We start from the raw sequence: 24,400 nt of genomic DNA, 5'->3' as shown, positions 1-24,400 counted from the left end.
TTAGTGCCAAGAGTTTGGGTAACCCCTCTCCCCCAAGATCTTGCTGTGGGGAAGCCGAATGGTAGACATTGAATTGTCAAATTTTCAGGATTGGACAACCTAGAGGTTTTGGGAAAAGGTGTGCCACTGACAATCTTGTTTTTTGGTTTGATGATAGGTGTACCCCCCTGATTAAAAATGGTTGGGTCAGGTCAAGAGAGCTACGGGTAGCAGTGGTTCACTTCAGGGGTAGGTTTAGCAGCTCTGGATCTCCATGTCAGTGAGCGATCAACTGATTAGGGAATTTTGGACAACATCATCTCAAATTTACAAGTAGGCTTGTATGCTTGAATGTCTTCATTGTGACATCCGAAACTGTGTTAGGTACAGGATGTTAATGGTGAAGAAGGCAGGAGATTTGAGAATGAAAGACTACTACACACATGAAGGAGAAAGAGAAATTGATAATACAGTCTAACCAGATATACTGAATGGAGTAATAACTTTGCCTTGTTAGCTCCTTGTGAGTAGTGGCTTCGAAGTATATCAGTGCTGCTTTCCTTCTCCTGTTCATGTGAAAGGTTTTTGGAGTGCTAGTGTAATTGGCCAGCAGTAGATCAGTAACTACTGGTTAAGAGCCCATGAACCAGGTCTTCGTGATTGCCATGAAGTGGACATATATATCATTGCCTTATTTGTGGATGTACGTGACACTTCTGGGTTGAACCAGGAGTCAGGAGAACCTTGAAGGCATTGGTTAGGTCTTGGAAAGTAGGGCCAGTTGGTAGCATGATGGCCACTACGATGGGTGAAGTTGACTAGTTGCGTTTTGCTTTTCTCAGCTGTCAAGCTAGTGCACGATAACCCAATTGTCAGAATCTGATTCTGGGGGTGCTTGGTGTAGGGTAGAGGGCCAAAGTGAGGGGTAGTAAGTGGTAGAGCAAGGTCAAGAGAGGGAAGTGGCATGCAATGAGGAGTAATAGTGCAGTCGGGAGAGCTGGGCCAAGTCTCCATCTGGTGGATGGAAAGTGAATCAGTTAAAAGAGAGGTATGAGAGAGAGAAATTGTGCTTCACCATAGACAGAGACAGGTGAAGCAAGTAATGGATAAACACATATTGAATGGGATAAAAGAGAGAGTAAAATAATGCAGAGTTGGACAAGTGTAGTGAGAAAAAAGAGAGTGAGGCACAGAAAAAAGACAGAACTAACTAAACTAAAAGAAAGAGAGACCATGAAGAATAGAGAATTGGTTATTATTTATTTATGAATGCAAGCAACGGTAGCTGGGCAAAAGAGACTCACAAATAAAATAGTAGCTAAGGGTGAAACAGAAAGAAATGAAACATCAAAAGTCAGAAATGAAAAAAAACACTGACAGAAGATGAGACAGTAGAGTATAGAAGATAAAGGTGACTGAGGTGAAGATAACATTGGGTCTCAATAGTGACATACATACAGGAAAGGTATAAAGGAGAAGTCAACCAGAGAGAAAAAGATGGCTGTGACCAAAACAAACTTATGGACTTTTCAGACAGCAATTCAGATTCAAGATGGCTGGTATGGGTTATGAAGTATATTCAGTCATGTGGGGCAAATCTCACTAGGTGAGGCTTCACCACTGCAGTCTTAACACTGCTACAGCAGTAAATACATGGTAGCTTAGTAACGTATATCTCCACTACCTGCTGAGAGAGGTTCAGCATCCTGACCATCCAGCGCCGGTACCAGGTTCCTGTGTCTGACTGGATCTCCACAAGCTCATCTTCCTGCTTAATTGTCTTTATATTGGTCACCTGAAAGAAAGAAAGGAGGGGAGAATCCAGAGTTTCAGAGAAATGCTGAGATTCACCTTATTTCTTTATTTTATTGGTTTATAACAAGACAGCTTGTTTGCAGCGTCCATGGATTTGCTGAGACAGTACATGTAGTAGACAAGACACTTGCAAGGAAGAAAAGGTTTTTTGTCTGATTGATCCAGGATCTCCTGATGCACGATCAATTCCTAGCCTTGGTTAAGGTCCAGCTACGTCAATGAAAAGACTTGACTTCTGTTTTTCTACCGTGTTTAGGAGATTTCGAAGATAAGGGCATAATTATCCCATCAGTGGATTCTGTAAACTCATTTTTGTTCCTTGTTAAAGATTTTGCATGAGCCATCTCTTTTACATTCAGTTACAAGGGCTTCGCTGGAAACCTTTCTATAATATTTTGTTTTAATTACTAATTCTTTCTCATCACACTCTAAATTACTGTTTATGTTTCAATTTTATTCAGACTAAAATAAAATGTTCCTACCTTTTAGAATCTAGCTTGGCTCATAACTGTAGATTCCTAGAAATCTGGGGAATACAGCCATCGCTGCATTGCCACCTTCTTTACAATGGAAGGAGTACCAGCTTGCATGTCACCACTGTTTACTTCTCCTTCCCTTCTACTTTCTCAGTTTCACATAAGATATATTTGGGAATTAGTAGATGGACCAGTTTTGTTCCACCCGAATTGTATTATTCACCGCACTTAAAGTACCTTCGGTTCATGAATCTCCTAAGAATGACGGTGGAAACATGACCTTCTCTAAGCAGGCCCTTGTCATCTATTCCAATTCAAATACAACAAATGTTGGTTTGTGCCTGAGATTTCATACAACTGTAGAGTTTGAACTTTTAAAGGGCACCAGGAGCAACCATTATAGTCTTTTCATAATCTGATGCCTAATATAGACAAACGTACAGAGGTTACGTGCCCTGTGAGGTCATTAATACTCTTTCTACTGTCACACAGCTGTTGCCTGATGCTCTTTGACAGTCTTAATAATAATTAATAGGATACCTTCAGAAGAATACCATTATCTAACTGGTTGTGATGATACGTTTGGACATATTCTGTTTGAGAATGTCAACACATTTTACCCTCACAGAATAGCATATTGAATAGAATCAGGAGTGGGCTTATATTACTCACTCGCTTATTGAATCAGGTGGTAGGTTGCCACAAACACTTAACTGACCTGAATAGAGTTAGGATTTACTTAAGTGTAGAGTTTAATTTTTCAGCCAACTCCCATGACTGTGAATGATAATACAGATTAAAACTGTCTCCAGTTGCCACCACAATTCTACGGAAGAGGTTATTTTACTCCCCAAACTGACAATAAAGGACTTAATCAAATGTTGGACTTATTTTCCACTTGCACTCAAGTACTGATTTTGTACTTTTCATGTTACGTTTCTGTGCTCAATGCCTCCCACCATGATCATCATGATGGTCACATAGTATTTCAGGAACAACACATGCAAAGACATTGATTTACACCTTTTGAGAAGCATCAAACCTGGGTCCACCTGCTGTTCTATCAATACATCATGATATTTCTGATACCTTTAGGCAAGCGTCTCCCAGAGAATTCTCTATATTTCCAAGCAGACTCTTTTGTTTTCATCGAGTGTGGTGATGCTTTCATCTTCCTGAACCTTTTGCACTTGTATTCAAATAGCAGAAATTACAAGCCATATTTTGACCATGCTTAAACTTGTTGGAATGTCTCCAAACTCAAGGCCTCTGCTTTTGATGCTGTTTCCTGAGGTGAGGTTAGGAAAGATTACATCTTAAAGCAAACCTTATAGACTTATGAATAGCTTTGCGTTTCTGTAAGAACGGTCTCCTGTAGTTATTTCCAAACAGGTTTTCATATGATGGGTGTGCCAGATTACTTTTTTCAGACAAAGTAAAGAAAGTACTGTTTATATGAGATATGGGTACAAAGGTTCTATCTTGTCATAACATTTTTCAGTCATTTTGGCTGAGTTGCTGGAAGGTATAGTAGCTTTGATGTTCCTATTCATTGAAAGAAAGACAACACCCAATATAGGATGCAGAGTCATCTGAGTATCACCAGGAGAGTTACCCCCCCATCGTAAATGGCATTTGATAACTTAAAAGTAACACATTCAAGGCCAAATGCATGCTTTATGTATAAGAGTGTAATTTTCAAGTCTAATTCAAGATTTTGGGAGTGGAGCTGAATGCCCTACGATTGTAACATCTGCTCAGCCTCCAGGTCTTCGTCAGTCACTAAATATGCTGAAATCTCATGTAGCTAATAAAATGCAATTGGTATAATACCACTTGGCACTCCTTGTCAGGCCTTTAAATCGCTTCTGTCTGCTGACACATTTCCGTCAATGGCGGTATTAGGACATTATGACATGGGTCCTTTAGGGCTTGGATAGTGTCCCTAAATGTGTTGTGAGACCTCATAAGCCTGCCTTCTTGTGTGACACTCAGTTATTGGGGGAGGAAGCAAGAAAAATGTAAATAGCATGTTTGACATTTAAAATAGTAGTATTACAGCAGCATAGGCATACAGTAGCAAACGTGAGACTCTCAGTACCTCTGTTGGCCTATAGAACATCCCCATTGCAAGAAGGGTGCAAACTCAAGGACAGGCCTTTTTTCACCTAACTGCAATCCTGAATTACTCTTTATATCTCATTCTGAGGTTTTGGAAATAACCTATAACTTTACTTTCCTCTAACTAGAGAATTGTTTCTCTGTATCATGAGAGCCTATTTACTTTCCATCTATCACTAGAGAAAGGGACTATTCTGTGGGCTTGTGCTCGTTCTGAATTTCTGCAATTGCTTGTGTCTGTAGATTAATAGTTACTTTCTGTTCAGCTTGTATTCTACAGTTTCAAATATATTGACTTGTTTGTACATTTTGAAGTAGTATAAAACGTACCTTTTTATCATGCACAGATATCTGTTACCGTAAAACAATATTCACACTTTATTAAGTGCATAGACTAAGACTGAAATAAAAATAAGCCCTAACCTCATTTGTTTATGAAAATTACCTTTACATTTGTAATGATTACAAAATGAATTTTAGTTCCCATTCCAGCTCCTTTTCTGCTGGGAAAGTACTGGTGATCTAATATGAGTGTTACTCCTTGAATATAAGAATATTCATATGAACTTCGGCCCACATTTACAGTTTGTTGAAAATGGTAGTCTGCCACAAACGTGGTGGAGTACCCTATATGCCAAGCTGAGTGTCAGCATGCTCAATTTAAGAGTCAGGTGGACTGTCATATTTCCGCTCTTTCTGGTTCTGCTGGTAGAAGCCTAACGTGGGACCAATGATGTAAGTACCTTTACCCACCAACCCATTTAGAACGATATTCTGAGGTACGTTTTTCTGTTCAAGACCTGATAAGAAAAAACACCCATAGTGCCAAGATCATTAGTTTATTATTTTACAAAAATAATCTTCTCCTTTCAAAGTTTGTTTTTGTAAAACAAAAATGTTTCCTGAGCAGCTGGTTGAAACATGGGGCTGCTCAGCAAACTTTCAATTCCTTCAGAGGAGCCTCCATGGCACCTCTATCATGAAGGTGGAGATCTCTGAATATGCTGGGCTGAAGCCCACCTGACCTCTTTGTTCCAAGAGCTTCCTTCATAGGAGGTAAGGTGAGATCAAAGGTTCTTGATCGGAAACCCCCAACCAGGGAACCCTAACTCGGCACTCACAAGACCCCCCCAAAGCTTCACACTCTCTAAAGATTCTCAAAGAGTTGTCACTTTACCAAAGCATTTCACTACCAACAGCTAGTATAACATTTGTGACTAACTTTCCCCATCCATCTTGGTCAAGAACCCTGAGATTGTGGCACTAGATGACCAAATAAATAAATAACAAACTAATAAATACATATTATTTTATGGAACCACGTTTCAAATTTAAGGTAACCTTGCAAAAAACATTTTCCAGAGATAGCCACTAGCTGAAGCAAACTTAAAATAGAAGCACTTTATGTTTTGCTAAAGTACAGATTAATAGCTGAAGGTAAATGGAGATTTTGCATTTATAAGATAGTGTTCATTAACATTATCCCAAATCCTAAATTCTCAGCTCCAGACCAGTAGTGCATAGGGTGGGAGTCAAAATATGTTGATAGTTTAAATATGGACCTTCAGTTCTATCAATCAGCTCAACAGTACTGACGTGAATGTATCTTAAGGTTAAACAGTTATGGAGTAACTATTTTGAGGTATTTTAGGTGAGCCACCTTGGAGAACAAGGCTAAAATATACAATGTATCCAAAATTTAAGGTGTGCCCATTTAACGCCTGGAACTGCTGATTCAGAGATGAAACATCAGTGTCTGGAAGCAGGGGGAGCACTTACTGAAAAGACTCTTTCGGGGTGACCTTTGGCCCTCATATTGGTGTCATGGACTTGTTTCAGCACCATCCAGGCCTCGTCATGCTTCCCGTTCTGAAAGAGAGAGCAATACAAGAGACTATTGACAACCTGTGGGAGCGGATAGGAGCAAACATCATTTGGGAACAAACAGTATTGGGTATGGTAAGCAAACGCTTTGAGATCATGAGGTAGTCGGATAGGTTATACCGGAAATGTTAAGGCTATCAACCACATCCTGGGACAGACAGCTACACTTACTTTTGAATAACCAATGACTCTAGTTTTGTGCCTGATGACTGGTTCAAGAGACAAAATAATAAAAATAGCAAAATAATAAAAAAAATTGACAAGTTAAGAACTTGGTAACTGCTAGTGCAATTAATAATGTCTAATGGGTCTAATTCCAAATGATTTTGTGTGAGAGGTGACTTACCTCTGTAGTGACTGCGGCTTAATACACAATTCTAGGACCAAGGCAGAAACCTCTTGGCTTACATTTTGAATTGAGGAGTAAGGTGACTGTACTATAAGAGTGAATTAAATCAAACATTTTCAATTAGTCCCTAATGTGTTTTATTTAGGGGCACAGAGATCTCTGTATAAGGAGTGTGTTTTTGAACACCTAAACAGCTAATCGGGTATTAATGTGGTGTAGCTTCACTAGTAGATCTTGCCAAACTAAACTGCTAAACAACTGCAGACCAGTGGCAGATAAGATTTAATGTAAATATGTGTAAATTGATGTTCCAAGCCTGCAATAACACACAGCTCGAACATAAAATATGAGAGGACAGGCTAAGCAAAGAATTTAGCAGTGCCTGCAGGCAATAAGACGAATGTGATGGCACCCCGTCATGCTGTGAATTCATACACAAGCATGGTTAATCTGTATTGAAGGGGGCATTGGAATCGGGTCTGAGAAAGCCATTTTGCAATGGAATATTTTATATGTATTTGGTGCCACTAAATAGTCTCTTATGGTGTGCCTTTCCTAGCCCAGCAACATTTGGATTATAGTGTTCACACTTGGCACTCTGTCTAGAAAGCAATAATAGCGAATAGGAAAAATTTCAAAACGAAGCCATCAAATGTATTAATGTTAAGGAGACATGAGTTGTTATGAGAGATTCCACAAGTATGAGATGTTCTGCAAAGAGAACATTGGGCTGGGGCAATGTTTGATTGTTCTGTGTATCTACTAAGTGTTCATATCAGGAGTTAAGGGTCATCTTTGCCACTCACGTATTCAGTAGTTTATTAAAAAAAAAAGCACACTGGTTTGTCAGTGGGGGTAAATGGCCATGTGATGTCAGTTCCTTGGATAGTATCAGAGAACATAGGATATCTCTTACACTACCACTTTTTTACTTTGTCTCAATGGCAACAGTGCATGGACCCTAGGAAGATGTAGGGCCTTCAAAGGTACCCATAAGGTATGAAGCTCTGCCCCAATCCCGACATGAGTTGCTCAAGAAAGTGCAGTTTCAGAAGCTACTCCCCGCACAATGGATATCAGTACTAGTGGCAACGCTTGTGATGCTGCTACCCGTTGGACTGTCCCATACACCGTACTGGTACCACTTCTACAATCACTCCCAAGCTTAGTGTGATCAGAAATTATTAAGGCTTTATATCACATTGCAGATATCTGAGTGTGTCAAAACTGTTACCCCAAATCACTATAAGAACATCCAGGCCTGTGTCTTCTCCAAGTAGTTTTCCTTTGAAAAAGTAAATTGTTTGTTTTGAGTCGGTAATTTACTGGCATGCTTACCTCCAGGAAGAAGCGTGGGCTCTCCGGCATAGTGGTGAGGGCACCAATTGCGAAGACTGAGGGGAACGCACAGACCAGCACAAAGACACGCCAGCTGTGGAACTGGTACGCAGAGCCCATCTGAAAACTCCACCCTGCAGAAGAGAAAAAGTAGATATCGTGTCAAAAAGGGTGTCAATACCAACACTATGTGGATGTGGTGGCACTGAGTGTGATGCAGAAGATCTTGCCCTGGCAAAAAGAATAGGTGGACAACATATGACTTGATGAGGAATCAGATTTACTCACAGGAAGCTTACTTATAGTACTCAGTGACTGATGCAAATTGAACCAGACCAGTGATATGTTATGTACGGTACACAGAGTGCTTAATTTGTACTGGTGTTTGTAGGTGGTGGGCATGGCAATCAACAGTGATGCTAGTTCTTATTTTTCATCATCAGATTTTAGCCAAGAAAGACAAAAATGGAAACGGGTGACAGCAGGAAAAAGAGAAAGATTGTGACACAGGCAGAAAGACATTATGAAAAAGAACTTGCACGAGTGAGCTTAAGAGAATGAACATGTAGAGTGGTGGAAGAAAGAGGCATGAGGTAGAACAACAGCAGACCGGCTTGTTATTGAGCAACCCTAGCATTTGGTAGCATCTGGGCAGGTTTCCAAGAAAATCTTTGGGTCCAATGCACTTTTTTGTTTTACATATTAAGCACTGACATTGTATCTCTGGATCTACATTCCTGATTAGTGATTTGGATAATTTCAAAGTTCAAAACATGGTGTTTCCAAGAGGGAGAATTTATTCGAAAACAAACTACGGGAATTAAAATGACTATTTTAGATTAGCTTTTTATCATAACATCCCTCACATCCTCCCAAATGCTGTTAAAGTAATTGTATAGGTTCTTTTGTTTAAAATATAAATTTTCAGAAGTCTGAGCCTGCGGCAATAAATTAGCACAATTACAAACATTTAGCGGAAGCCTGACCCCCCTTATTGGCCTGTCCAAGGGGTCCAAGAGAGCAGCTTTCCAGACCTACGGGTGAAGTTGAAGCCTGCATTCTTCACAGGAAACTGTTTTGCGGGCACGAGGTGAGTGTTCTCAATATCAGTAAGTGAGGGAATTGAGGCACAGGCAGCCATGCTTATTCAAAGAGTGTTCCACAGTTTGGCCAATTGAGGAAGCCAGGATTGAAGCTTAATCTTCTTGTTTCCAGAGCTGACAACTTAGCCTCTAGGACACCCAAAGGTTTTGTGATAGCAGGCGAACGTCTGGTCTACCACCGGATGTAGGTGTATGATCTTTACCTTGAGAAACGTAGCCCAGCCTTGTGCCTGGTTATTGTGTTCAGAAACCCATAATGCCATGACATGTCACTGCTAAGGGTTGTCAAGTGTGCTCTGTCTTCATATGTCCTGCTCTCATGATGTCCAGGCTGCCTTACAGAGGCATATTCCTTAGGCTATCATGGCCTGCTCTGGACTCCTACCTTGTCGTATTTTTCTCCTTCTAACAACGTCATGACTGCCCATGCCAGTGTATATTCCTTAGACTAGCAATGCCTGCAGTGGACTCAAGATGCTTTAGCCTTACAGTGTGCACTGTTCCTGATGCTCTTACACAGGAAGATACCATAAAATGTCACTACATGCACTCGACATTGGCTTAGAGCAGGCAAAGTGCCATTGTCTGTTCTGGACTAATGGATTATTATGTGTCCTATGTATGATTAAGTCAAGGTTTGTGACTACCACTGCAAGCTCCTAACTCATAATTCTGGTGTATAAGTCTGACATTATCATGGCTGCCCATATACACAGGTATGTTCATGGCCTCCCATTGCATGCAGTGGGTGCTGGCTTACCATTAGTACCATTCAGATGATTTTATGGCTTATCATACACAGGCATGTAACATAGACTGCCACTGCCTGCCTTTAACTCCTGGATTAGCATGTGTCCCATTCTGATGATGTCAGAGCAGCCAATACACAGGAACATTCTTTAGACTTCCAATATATCTGTGGATACATGCCTTAACTTCTACCCAACAGGAAGACAGAAAAGTGATGGCCCCTAAGCTTGACTAAATCTCAGTCACTGGCACTTATCTATGCCAAATTCCTGCCCTATATTTTTGTTCACTGGGCCACAACAAGCAGGACCAATCATATATAAACCAGTGTTGACCATTGTCCAATAGAAACAGACCATCTCAAACTGATTGACCACGTCCTCTAAGAATTAAGAGTTCCATCAATCGTATTTTTAATATCTCCAGACAACTTACAGCAGCCAGTGGATGAAGTCTTAGCTGTATCTCACTTACCTCTAGTGATTATTTGTTGCATGGGATCGGATCAAGTATTATCCCAGAAGAGTGTATTGATTACGGGTCTGGTGTGACGTAAAGAGCTAAACACTATCAAGTGTTATCTCAACTAATGTCAACTAATATATGGGGTTGTAAATTACACCAAAGAGTACAGGAATGAGTGCCCAGAATTGATTCAAGAGGGTACGCCTGTTTTATTATGAGACTATCGTACGTTGGTGGATTGCAACAAGTCGGTAGAGTGTAATTGCAGATGCCCTTATGTGACAAGAAACAAACGCTTGAAGGATCCCTGTTGATCAAAGTCAAAGTTTTTTATCATATTTACCTCCTGTCTGTATAATTTAATTTTAACCCTCAAAACCCCAGGAGGAATAATAAAACTGCTAAATGCATTCAATTGTGCCTGCCCATGAGAAATAACTTCCAACTGGTTCTATTTTATTTTGAAGTTGTACTTCTAATCCAATGTTGATACTATACAGTAACATAGGAATGTATTGTGTCTAAGAGTGTTTGTTGCATCTCACAGCAGAATTTTCTAGAATACTATTTTGTTAGCGAAATTACATATACAACGTCTTTAAATAGGCATATAAGAAAGGGACAGATTTTTAGCTGCAAGGTGGGAACTCCACCACAAATGTTACCCATATCCCATACTCCTTATTATAAGTGTCATAGGATATAATGCACTAGTTATTAAGTGGACAAGATATTCATCACCTTTGTGATAGAGTAAAATCTCCCTGCCAAACTCTAAACAAGGCCCTTAGTCTTTAACCCAGACCTTCACATTGTTTGATTTTGAAATATGTGTTTCCAAACATGTTTGATACTAATTTTGTTTTTTGTATAGGGCCTTACATTTTGTTACTGCTGTTTTTAAGTGTATATAGCAGGTGTTACTGTACAAAAATGTAAATGTAGTCAGATTCCTAAGTCAAATGGGTGGAAGGCTGAGTTGGCCTTGTCCGGAATTTTAATTCTGATGTCTATGTTACATCAGGTATGAGTGTTGGACGTTTATCTCCTAGAACAACATTGCCTGTATTGGTCATTTGACCCCATGCGGGGTAGCAAAGTGACAAAAGGGACAACAAGTATATGTCATTAATCATAACTCCATTTTATGAAAAATCGCAAATGAGGTTCATCTCACTCAATTTGCAAAATCCACTTCTAGTAAATATATAACAAGCTCTTAATATCATGGTAAATCATTATACGTTTACCGTATAGGACTTTAACAAGATTGCACCCTTCGGATATACTTGCTTCAGCGTAGGACTCATCCTAATGCTGGGATGATTCGTAATACTGTAAAGGAAATATTCAAGCATGATGGATTGACGTACTTGTCAATTAAAAATTATTAAAACTTTCTATTGAAGAACATGTGGATCAGTCAAGCTGCTGGTTTCTTGTAATTTTCGGGAGCACATGTTTGTTTGCTGCCATTGGCATGAACTGATACCAGCACAGGTGGAATTCCATTGTTTGCTTCTATGTCCGTCAGGACCACATAAAAACTTTTTGAGTCACCCCCCCTTCTGAGGTTCTCTAGGGTGGGTGTAATTTGCTGTAGCGTAATTACGCAAAATTACAGACTATTATGTAAGAGTACATTGAATTACCAGAGAAGCAGATATTTTTAGCACAAAATGCACGGCTGTTTCCAAAATGGACCTGAGGACGCTTTTTGTCCTAAGAAAATAGTGCCTAATGTATGTAACAGAATATGAACATTACAGGCAGCAGCTCTAAGCACCTTATTCCAGTGCCCATGCGGTAGGATTTGTGAGCCAATGTATTCATAATTATGCAAAAGGGTGTAATCACATACTCTTCAAAAATTTCACATCAAAAGAGTTATGCAAAATTACTAAATTACTCCAAATACTCTGGCATAAATACATTTTCACCCAGGCTTGGTCTATACAACCATTTAATCTCTAGAATAATAATTTACAGAACAAGATATCAAGAAAACTGCTGTTTTTGTGAATGATATTACAAGTCAGTAGGTCTCACACCCTTCATTAGCACCATAAATTATGTTGAGGAGGAAATTAAATATACATTTATCTTTGCACACAGTTGGAGCACAGTTTACCCATTCCAAACCAATTCCAAAAAACAATGGATTTTGATGCCCTTGCTAGCCATTCCTGTTCAACCAAAGGAGAGTGTCTACAGGATTTATGCACAGTATTTTTCCAGCAGCTGACTGGGTTGAACATCACATTTTTCCACTGCAAGAAGTAGCAATGTTTTGAATGTTTTATCCAATTAAACTTCTAGAAAAATATTTAGTCCAAAAATATTTAGTAGTCACCTTTGTTTGGTTTTAGAGATTTAATGTCAGTAAAATAAGCGCAAAAATCTCTGGATTTTTTGGTCTTGCTTGCCAGAGACTTGTGGTCCATACCAAAAACTTACAGTGGGCTTAGGGCCTGTCCACTGCTTACCATTGGCTGGCTGTATTGTCAGTTGTTTGCTCCCTTCTTAATGGAGGTCTTGCTTCCGCTTCTTGTGCTTGTTCCTCCCTGGAGCACAGCCTCTTTACCATCCTTTTGATGGGATGGCTTGTATTCTTCCACTTTTAGGGAATCACTATTTACTTTTTCTTTCACGACTCCATGAAAGCGCTTGTGTGCTACTTATCTCCTTTGTGTGCTGTTTTCTCTCTACATACACTTGCCACCCACACTCCTCACCAGGTCTCATGCATCTTTGTTGCTCTGACATCGACCGCCCTCCTGCACTCCCAGTTGATTTCCCTCGACCTGCTTCCCCACCAGCTCTTCCCTTGGTCCTAAACCTAGAGGTCTTTAACTCTTTTTTGGCCCCCGGCAGCTGCCATTTTCTGCCAGGCTGTTTTGCATGTCAAAAGTGCTATGGTGTCCACCACCTTCGATAGGTAAAGAAAAAATAAATAAATAAAATGCTGCCAGTGTCATTTTGCAGGCAAGCACATGTATAGTGACACATGCACATGCATACACGGTCACGTGAGCAGGCCTAGCCACATCATCGCACCTTTAACTTTTCTTAGCCCCTCCCACACATGCAAGTGAGCGTCATCCTCTCCCAGCCATCTGTTGCCTTGCCCCTCTCCCATAAATTATAAGGATGGAGATGTTTCTGGAAGTTAAAACGGCCTTAGTTTATTATAGTTTAACATTACATAGCTCATACAACATCGCAACACGTGGTCACACATTTGCACCATGTTATCACACTCGCCTATCTGTCCTGAAGACCTTGGATTTCTTGTTATGATTGTCATCCGCCTTTTTATACAGCCTCTTATTTATTGACCCACTGGGCTTTCAGCATATGCTGGCGTCTAAGCTTCCTTTGCTACCAAGCATCTGTGGGCGTCCCCTGGCCTTGCCTGGGCTGCGAGTACCGTGTCCGCCTACTGCTGTCCCTTTTCTCTGGTCATTGCCTGCACCTCCATCCCAAGGACACTGTCTAGTGAATCTTTTTCTTAGGCTATTGTGCTTTTATAGTCTGTGCGTCCCTTCTGCCACATTGCCCGTGGTTTCCAGACCATGGGCAGCTCCCCCTCCTGTGGTTACCTAAGAAAACCTGAGCTGTTCTTGTGGCCTCCACTATGTTCAGTAAAAACATGCCCATTCAAACCCCTGATAAATGCACCCTGTCTGCCACATGGTACCCCAGTGTTTTCAGGTTAAAGAGCGCGTGCCTCACAAGTTTGCCTTGCAAAGTTTTGACATGGAGATGTTCAGATTCTTCCTTGACCTTTCTACTGTCCCATGATCTATTGCCCTTCTCCCGTCTCCTCTGGCTATGATCTCAAACCATAGTATGTCCGCGGGGCACAATAATCGTGCCACTGCCGTAAGCCCAGATACCATGGCGCCCAAGAGGTCTTTCCTTCCTAAGCAGGCAAGGTCATTCCCCCCTGCCCCCCAAGGTAGATTACCACGCGTTGGCTCTCCCTTCCCTGTGTAATGTGCTCTGAACGGTGGGTTTTAGCTGGGCCCATTTCATGCCTGGTCGGCACAGCCATGCCAACCTTGTGTTACACAACCAAAGCCCTCTGTAGCCATGTCGCGCCTCCGCCCACTACTGGAATCTGGAGATGAAAGAGTGGCCTGGGATCCATCTGTGCAGCTGTCCCCATGAGGGCCAGTCATGAAAAGAAACAAGACTTAGGGGTTCACAGACCTTACATAACTTTTTAATGCACCTGATGCCCATCGCCCTATCTGTTTTATGTGATCGTCACTCATCTTGCTTGCTGCAGCTGTTGATGCGGCTCCTATGCAGAATCTGACCAAATTGTGGGGGAGCCCTGCCATGGTTAAGGCCATTTTCATGACTGCGATGAACTGAAAACGGCTCAAGTAGGAGCCGTCCTCATGCCTGAACAGTGGTTGGCCCTGTGGGAGCCCTTTTTTAATGTATTTGTGCATTGTGCATATTGGGCAACCTTTGCCACCTCCTTGGCAATATAGTTGTGAGTATCTCCTTTCTCCCTCCTGGTCAGTCTTTGACCTCTGTACATGGAAGGGCATGTAATTCTCCCCAAAGCTTATGTCCTCACACCGCAGGCAGGCCGTTCCTGGATTTGTTCTGGGTGGGGCTACGAGTTCACCAACTCTGTAGACTCAAAGAAGGCCAAGGCGAATGCTGCCCTGAAAAACAATCCCTCATGCTCAGGTCCACAAACGCCTGGAGTGGCAACAATAGCTTTTTTCACATAGGGAAGCCAATAGTACATCTCTGATCACAGTGTTTGGCTCGCAACCGCCCCAGCCCTTCATAGCTGCCTTACATATTAAAGAGTTGGTTGGATCCTTCCCTACGGCCAATTTTGTGTAGCGGGCTACTGTGCTAAGGAGGGTTTGGTCCCATGCTCCGCTCTTCCCTGCTGAATATGCCCAGGATAAGAACCCCTACACTACCCGTTCTTTCACAGCACTGTACCCCTTTACGCTCCCAGAGATTTCTCAACACTTATGATACTTCATGCTTGTCTTGGGGCGAGCACGCTGTCCACTAACATCATCAGGTTGGGTCCACCACACCCCACAGTGCTCGGGAACCGGTGCCATGTGCGGATCTGCCTGAACCACTGCGTGGATTTTCTGACCATAGCGTGATCTGTCCTTTGGCCAGCCTCGCGCCCCATATTGTAAAGGCCACTATGATGGTGAAAAGCTCCAATACCGCTATGTTACTTGTAATCCCTTTTGTACGCCAGGTTTGGGGGCAGTGCACGGCTGTCTAAGAGCAGCCTAATATGGCACCAAAACCCTCACCCCCTGCTGCGTCTGTAAATAGCTCCAGGTGACACCCATGGCTCCCCCTCCGGATCAGAGTCCTGTTGAAATTGTCACGGGAACCCATCCATTGCAACAAGCCCTGTCTTACTTCCCATGTCAGCTGAACCTTGTGATGTTGCTGTGTTAGGCCGTGGGTTAACCAGGCTATGTGCCTGGCAAAGGGCCTGCCCACTGGGACCACTCTGTTGGCAAAGTTGAGTCAGCCCGGGAGCTGCTGCAGTTCACCTAAGGTGGCTTTCTTCTTCCTGAGTAGTGTATTTACAGACTGTTTGAGCTCCTCCACGTTTGTCTGGGGGAGCCTGCTTATGCCCTCCATCATGTCCAGCTCAATCCCAGAAACAACAGTTTTGTGGCCGGGTCCGCCATTTGTTCTGGGGCCGAAGGCACCCTCTGCTCTTCTGCTAACTCAATGAAAGCCTGCAGCAGTCCCTGCTGCCTTTATCAGGTCAACTGCATCGTCCACAGTCATGTAGGACATGGAGCAGTTATCCTGATCGAGCCTGTCATTCACAGACTCGCCTGGTGGGTATGACAGGTGATGGATGAGCCTGAACTTGCCCTGCTCCTTCTTGGGGACTACTTCTAGGGGAGAGACAATGAAGTTGTCTAGGGGCAGTTCAGCAAAGGGGCCTGCTACCTTCCAAAGGGATACTTCTTTTGCCATCTTCTGTCTTGCTACTCCCAGGTTGACCCTTACTGATTTCAAATTCTGATACAGTATGCACGTCTTGGGGCCTTGATATGGTATGGTGAAGCTTGCAGTAATACTTTCAGCTAACAGCTGCCCCTTCTTTTTATTGGGATATCTAGAAAGTGCTCTCAAGAGTAGGCGTGTATGGATGGGGGTTGGGAGAGGGGATGTGTGTTGGTGTCTCCCCCAACCCCAGAAGCCCCCATGGGTGTGCTATTTCCTGTTGTCCTTGTCTCCCGCCCCTTTTGTTTTTACACTCAACTGCCGGGTGCATTCCACTGCAAGTGCTGCAGCAATGTCTGAATTTGAAGGCCTGCCCATATTTGCATTCATCGTTGTCATACCTCCAGCAGATCGCTGCCTGGTTCCTACGTGGCTTACTCCCGGATTGGGTCTTGACCTTTGCTCTCTGTGTGAAGCCATTGTATTTTTTTGTGTTGTTTGCTTGTGCTCACACCTTATCTGGCACCTACCATGTGGTTAGTGAAACCCTTAACATTCTCTTGGTCCCATTCTATGACTGGGCAGGTTTGCATCTTAACCCCTCATCGTAGCGGAGTCACGCATCAACCTGGTATTACTGTTGCGCTGCATGTACCCGCTGCTCATGTAAGAACAGTGCAGCCGTGCTCTCTGGAAATTTCTCTACAAACATGCATAGTAGGGTTCTAAAAGCCCAGAGTCAATTTTCCTATTGATCACTCCACCCTTGGCCTGGGTCTATCCTTTTTTCCCCTCATCCTTATTGTCCATTGTTGTTAAATCTAACCCTGCCTAGCATACCCCAATAAAAGAGAGTGATCAGTGAACTCCTTCTGCCACATCCTCTCCTTAACTGCTCTGGGGATGAGGCTGGGTAGGCCAGTGTATCTCGCCATTATGGGTGGGTCACCGGGGAAGGGACTTATGTATATACTTGCTGGCTTACATTCGCCTGCCCTGCAAGTTGCTCCCCTGACCACTCTTTTGTGGGATCCTTCTCCTTGGCTTGGGTAAGCGCTGGCTGCTCACCCTTGCTGCCCTCTTTATCCATGCCATGCTATACCCTGTTGGGTGGGTTCCCCTGTGGGGGAGGGGTGTTCTTCCAGCTGTTTGGCGTGGCAGTGTTCCCAATGTCTCTGTGGTTGGGAGTCACCATTGAGCGCTCGCTGCCCATTCTCTCTTCAGCCTGGTCTGGCCAGGTGGCCATGGCAGGTCAGAAGAGTGGAGGAAAGCCCATAGGAAAGTTGCTGCTTAACCCCAGCCAAGCCCACCATGGGTTGCTCACATGTGGTGCTGGAGGTTGTGCCTGGATATTCTCCCTGGCCAGGGACCCGCCTAGTTAACTGCCTCAGGGTTGTATGTGTCGATGTGTCCCTGGGTGCCTTTCTGAGTGGAATTAACTACCCCAGCCTGTGTACTAAAGTTCCCTATTGCCCTGCTGACCTCCCCTGCATCTTGCTGCATGCAGCACTTTCGCTGCAGATATGGTTCACCAGTCCCAGTAGACAGCTGTCCGCTCTCTGAATTTGCGGCCGTACATGCTCCAGTGTTGCAGGCTCCAAGTCTGTGTCTTCTTCCCCGTCGCTGACCTCCAAGATGTCCATCTGGCTTCCACTGCTGGAGTCCAGCGAGGAGTGATCCTTGTCCACCCCGTAATGGCGGGTGGTTTTAGTTGGTTGCTTTGGCTTTTTCCCCTTTCCTGCAGGGGCCCCCGATCTGGTTGAAGGCCCCTTGAGCCTGGCTCCTCTGTGTCATCCCTGAAGCGGGCGGCGCAGTTCCTCTCTCGCACCACAAGACCTACGGGTCTTGCCAATGGTCTTTCAATTATTGTGAATGGACTGCAGTATTTAGCTGAAGACCAGGTCTCTACTCACTCATTCTCAGCGGAATAAAGTGTTTCTATTTCCAGTCCCACTCTGTTTCTCATTAAAAGCTTGGCGTTTTGTTTTGTATATATGCCTCCATGCTTGACCCACCTCTCTTTCTCGTTGCGCATGTCTCAGCTCTGAGTTCCCCTTCCACATCAGACCGCCTTTGTTTTACCAACCCCGGGGCCTTTAACTGCAGCAGCGGCAGCAGTGCCTGCCACGTGTTGGCAACCTTTCTGCTGACTTGGTTGAAATTGCGGGGCTTCAACCCTTGTGAGACCAGAGCAGCGAAAAGGAGCGTAGGCGTAAAACCTGTCATGTTGAATTAGTTCTGAGGTTACGGAGAAATGCAGTGTGGTGGAAGGCTCTGAGGTTTCACAATGTTTTTAGAAGTTTCAGTTTGATATTATTTAGTGTGCATGCACCTAAACACCCCCACATGCACACACTTCATACACAAACACACAAAAATGACATATAAATAACGCACATTCTGTTTTACCAGGAAAATCTCCCACTAGAGATTCTTTAACCAAACCTAAGGTCACATTCAAGATTTAGGGCCTGATTTAGAATTAGGCGGACAGGTTACACAATGGTGACGGATAGCCTGTCTGCTGAAATCTAAATCCCATTATATTCAATGAGAGTTCAATTTCAGCTGATGGGCTATCCGTCACGGTTTGTGACGGGCTGACCCATCCGTCCAGTTCTAAATCAGGCCCTTAATGATTTCAGCAAGAAATAGCTTTAAAGTTCCTCTGACCCCTTTCCTTTCCCACTCTAATGGGTGTTTACTCCATTGTTATGAAGAAATTGGATTTCCCCTACAAAGACTTCCCTATTATGTGTTTTTTTTTTAACACCAATGCTCGTAATTCTTAAACAGGGTTAGTAACATAATCTATTTAAGCCCTTTCTATTTACTAGATCAAAATCATAGATCAACTCTGAATAACTTCTGTAAGATTGCCGTGCGCTCTAAAATTATTTTAGAAAACTGCTGCATAAGCAGCCTTAAAGCAGATTTTGCAAAGGTTGTGAAACTGTAGCCACATAGAAATATTCTAGCATATGAAGTGTCCATCTGTCATTCTCTTTTGTGGTCCCCAATTTAATCTTGAGATCCAGCAGTTTTTGCCTCACCCAGATTAAGTTATTAGATCATTTAGTTGGAAGAATCATTTTGAATTTAAATACCAGTGTAACATTTGAAATATCAGCTTAATATTCCCTAATAATTTACTGCAGTTTAGTTCAGATATGTCATTTTACCAGATACCCAAATTCCGAGACAATTAAATGGTTAGGAACTATCACATCCTTGAATTACACGAGGGACTAATTTTTCGTTTATATGAACCGTACTGGAATTTGTTTTAGCCAAATTTAGAAGATAAAAAGCAATCATGAAAGTTCATTTATGTCAACGCTAATTCAACCTAGAATTAACCAGGGTCAGATTTCACTACATAGCAATATCATCTGCATGCAAGTGGATTTTAAATGCACCTATGATTTTAGGTTGGGACAAGATGTTTTTGCTAGTCATGTAAGAGACGCAAGAGGTTCTGAGAAAATAGCAAATAACAACGGTGAGCGAGGAAATCCTTGATGAGTTATCTTCTCAATTCTGATTTTCCTGTAATTTGATCATTTATACGGATCTCTCTGGTAGCACTGAAGTATAAATTGATTGCAAGCCTGGTGACCTGCGCATGACATGTTCTCTCCCCAGTGCAGCATTTGAAAATTCCCAGTTCCCAGATGCATATTCGGGATCTACAAATAACACCACGTATGGTACCTCTTTCGATTTGCTGTATTCTGTGTTTTCAATTAAGTAGTGTGTTTTAGCCACTAATTACGTTCAGGAAATGAAGCTGATCTGGTCTGGATAAATTAGAGGTGTCATTATGTTAAAGTAAGAGTTTTCCTGAGAAGTTTATAATTGCTATTAAGGTAGTAGAAAGGTGTGAACCACATATGTCGAGATTTAGGAAATTAGTTCAGTCTGGATTCCTAAAAGATTTTGAGGCAGGTTCCAGCTTGAAGTATAAGATTTGATATGTTGGTCATATGAAATATCCTCGAGAGTTTTTATATTTTTATAGGGTAGAACATCTGACCCAGAACTACAAAGTAGGTAAGCAGCTTGATGGCATTTCTGATTTCTTCATTTGAAATTACTGCCTTCAACATCACTTATTGTTTAACATTCAGACTGTTTAAATTAGCAACAATCAGAAAAAAACTTACTTTTCCATGATCTGTGGATTACGTTTCAGAGTGAAATTTGTGAAAGAAATAAAGGATTTCAACCTGATTTGTTTTAGTTCTGATATTAGGAGACCTGTTTCTTCACTATGTATTTGCTTAGCCATATGAAGCCTATGCTTACTCTTATATTTCAAGGCGAGCAATCCTTTAACCTCATTGTCTTCATATAAGAATTTTTGAAAGGCTGTATTCTGGTTAACAAGTTCTCTTTGTAGGTATATTAATCTTGACTTTTCATGAAGTTTATTTAACTCCTTAATTTTCTCCACTGTAGGTTATCCAGTGATAAGGCTCGCAATATGCACTATTTATTGTTCTTGTGCTTCAATACCCGTACTTTCTTGTTTCCTTTTTTCTAATGATTGTGACATAAAACCTCCTCAAAGGTATGCCTTAAATGCATCCTATTTATCATTAGAGGGAATGAGAAGCAATAGCTCGGGATAACCTGAGCTTCCCAATCTACATCTGTTCTATCAAAATGAGAGGGCCCTCCTGTGTTTTTCATCTCCAGAGGATTCAGGTAGTAGGGGATAGTACCCTGGAATGTCTTCGATTATATAGAAGGATTCTCATCAACTAAGACCACCAGTAGCATGCTTCATCATCGGATCCCCACCCATGACACCTAATCTGAGTGGGTAGGCTTGAAGCAATTTTTAAGCAGATCTCTTACTGTTGTGGGATCTCTGGTTAAAATTGCCTGCAAGTTTCTCCAATTACAGTTAGGTTAATTTGTTTATTGTGGATACCTTTGGCAAGGTTAAAACCCTTATGAGAAGATGTTGTTTAGGGTATATTATGAACCCAAACATCTTATTACCGGCCCAGAAGGGCCAAAAGGCTTTCTTCAGGACTGAGTTCTTTCTCGATCCCTAACTTCAGAGTGATGATTTATCACTACTCAAATATATTGCCACGTTGTGACATTCTCACAAAAAAGCATGCATATAAGTACAAACCATTCAACATAAATTACCATCTTTTAACACTGCCCATGAGTACTTATGGCTCTGTAGGGTCTCAGGGGTAGACAGACTCTGTAGTCAAATATTTGTCGCCTGTCTGAATACCTGGTTGTGTCCTCAGAGCCCTGATCAATTTATCTAATGATTGTGACATAAAACCTCCTTAAATGTATGCCCTAAATGCATCCCATACTATCCTGTCTGTTGTATAGCTATTTTAGCAATATTTTAGACACGTTATTCTAGCAACCTAGGCCTGCCCTTGTGCACTTTAGCCCGGTTACATTTTTATTCAGCATCGCTTTATTTTTCTAGCAATAGCCACATTTGCGGTGTTGTTTCATTTCTCTCTATCTAGTTATTCTTTCGCCTGGGAAAGCAATAGGTTCTCAGCAGAACATTCATCTCACGTTGTGCTTTCCTCAAGGCTGCAGTCAGATAGGGATGTAGGCAAAAGAGGTACGCTGTGTCTCCGACATTCTCACAAACACAAAGATTCCTACGTGGGGACCCTTGCGTAGAATGCCAACTGTTTTATTATAAAAACACTCCTTTGTCCTATACACGTTAGCGGGAGATTCCAGCCAGATGACCGCGACTGCACGCTGATAGCCTCGCTACAGCTGTTTGCTTAGACTGCCGAACCCCTGGCCTACATGGGGACGGTGCCTCACTAGGCTACAAGCTTCCTTACTTATGTATGAGGGATGATGTCTTCCCAGGGGGGAAACATAAAGGGCAGATTAGGGCTTATTATGCTGTGCTTTAACATAGCTTAGGCAGGAGAACTATATATCACTGCTAGTGACAGTATGGTGGGCCTGTTTTTGTGTTTCACTCTCCTTGTCACAATCTTGCTTTTATTGCATTTTATCATCCTAATTATTGCATTACATGCCAATCTATCTAAGGTGCAGTTATTTCAATAAACCCTTATTGAACTACATTCTAACTCAGTTTCTCTTTGCCTGTGTGAGACTAATGCAACTGAGAGAAAGGGGCAAGATCTGATCAACCACAATTCCTCTGAGGAGTCTTTCTTGTCATGAGCCCAGTTGCCACAATCATCCCAGTCGGATTAGGCCGACAGGCATCACATGATGTGGAATAGTACTTAGTACCCCACTATGCGATTCTGCTGCCCAAATCCAGTAGCCTCATTAGGATAATGAGAACCTCTGCGACAAGTCTGTCATCCCATAAATCTGCTATAGTGTTCATACTTGTAGAAGATACAGACCTCTTTCTGATTTCAGATTTCTAACATGGTTAAATTTGCTATTTTTAGCCGTTATGGAGAATCTATTCTGGGGTAAGAGCACCAGATTAAAATCTTTCCCCGGCACTGTAGGTGATGGAAATGTAACATCAGATCAGTTATTGGGTGCAGCTTGCCTAGTATTGGGGCATAATAACGGGAATTGTGCAGCTCTGTAGCTCCAGCTCCCAATGCACAATAACCGATCCACTAGCATTATCTGTTTGCATGGTTCTGACAGTGTGCCCCTGTGTTTCTTTATGATACAAAAGGACACTCGGTACACAGATTTGTATTTTAAACTATGATTTCTTTCATCCACTCCAAATGTTCAATATAGGTCCATTACCAGCCTAATGCATCTCATTCACAATTATAATGTCAGCATTACATTCTATAGATAATGGATTTAAGGGTTTTGCTTTTTGTCTGTTATTCAACATTCACATTTTCTAAAAAGAGCTAAATTGGGCTCATCAATATAGTTTGTCTTTTTAGAGCTGAAGGATTTCTTGAAATCATATCTGCTTTAGTGTCTAATTTTAGACCCCTTATTTACCCCCACCCTTCTCCCGTTTCCTCCAGCCCTATCAGCCACCTTCCTTCCCCACACCTCCATCTCACTCTCCCATTTTAACAGGTGACGGAACAATCACATTCAGCTAAAGGGAGAAGGAGTGCCTGGTGCTGCTACAACTTATTTGTTGAGCCCATTTCTTGTTCACTTGCACCTCTAAAACCATCTTATGGTGATTAGCTCATGCTTATTTACTCCCTCCCATTTCAATCATGCTACAGTAGTTTTTTAAATTAGTTTTCTACTTTTTTAGTTCGCCTCACAACTGAAGTTAACCGCAACGCACTTATTGACATGTCCATCTCTAAACCGCATTTTGGTTGGGCCTCTTTGCTACACTGTGCCCCATTTTATAAGTACTTCTGTCAAATCTGAGACACAAAAGCCTGCAATTTCACAACCTACCTAAACATCCCTGATTTCCCTTTTAATAAAATGTGTAAGTTCAAAAGCTGGTTTCTCATTGCTTTTCTCTTTTGAGCTGTTTCATGTGAGAAATCTGAGAAGACATGGAATTTGACTGCATATCTGTAAATAGTTTAAATCATTTTGCTTTCTACAGGTCCATTGCTTTAATGTGATCATCTAAGATATAAACAATGCTTTTTGGTGCTTTTTTCTGCTAATTTAAGTCATAGGGCTTCCTTTAGCTTTACTCGCTACTGAGAGCATGTAAGCTCTAGCAACAGCTTTCTTTTTTTTTTATTGCTGGCATCAGTGTTTTAAGCCAATGGAAAAGAAAGAAGATCTGGCCAGAAAGAGGGGTGTGCTCATGGTTTAAGCATTGACTGTGGATCCAGGTGTTTCTTCTTGACCATGAAATTTGTCCTTACAGCTTTATTGAAGGGGGTTTACGCCTTCAACAGTTATTTAAATGTGAGAATATAACCCAGATCAGATTCATTGACTTTATACATTTCCAAAATTGATCTTCCAGCCATCAACCCATACTCTGAGTTGACTGTAGTTCTGAGATAGGTCGGATTCACAGTTCCCCTGAAAAGACGTGCAGACTTCAGGAAGTCATTATCCTTAGTTCCCTTACACAAATTGAAGTGCTTATAAAAGTTTAAACACTATTAATAACTGCTAAATAAAAATAGGTATAACGTCATATGGAGCTTTGAAAACAGCAAGGTGGACAATGTCCCTCTCCTCTT

General features: G+C 42.0%; 1 protein-coding gene across 1 annotated transcript in view; it reads right to left on the bottom strand.

Annotated features, from left to right (window-relative positions):
* Nucleotides 1-24,400, bottom strand: part of SV2A (synaptic vesicle glycoprotein 2A) — a 205,877-nt gene that overhangs the window by 27,730 nt on the left and 153,747 nt on the right. The window contains exons 5-7 of the mRNA XM_069218238.1: nucleotides 7,963-8,096; nucleotides 6,171-6,260; nucleotides 1,664-1,774 (exon numbers count right to left, since the gene is read on the bottom strand). Coding sequence (XP_069074339.1) covers nucleotides 1,664-1,774; nucleotides 6,171-6,260; nucleotides 7,963-8,096 — 335 coding nt within the window. The remainder of the gene's footprint in view (nucleotides 1-1,663; nucleotides 1,775-6,170; nucleotides 6,261-7,962; nucleotides 8,097-24,400) is intronic.

The sequence above is a fragment of the Pleurodeles waltl genome, chromosome 12 (assembly GCF_031143425.1).
Source record: "Pleurodeles waltl isolate 20211129_DDA chromosome 12, aPleWal1.hap1.20221129, whole genome shotgun sequence".
NCBI classification, from domain to species: Eukaryota; Metazoa; Chordata; class Amphibia; order Caudata; family Salamandridae; genus Pleurodeles; species Pleurodeles waltl.
The sequence above is the reverse complement of the archived record's forward strand: the minus strand, read 5'-3'. Positions and strand labels throughout refer to the sequence as shown.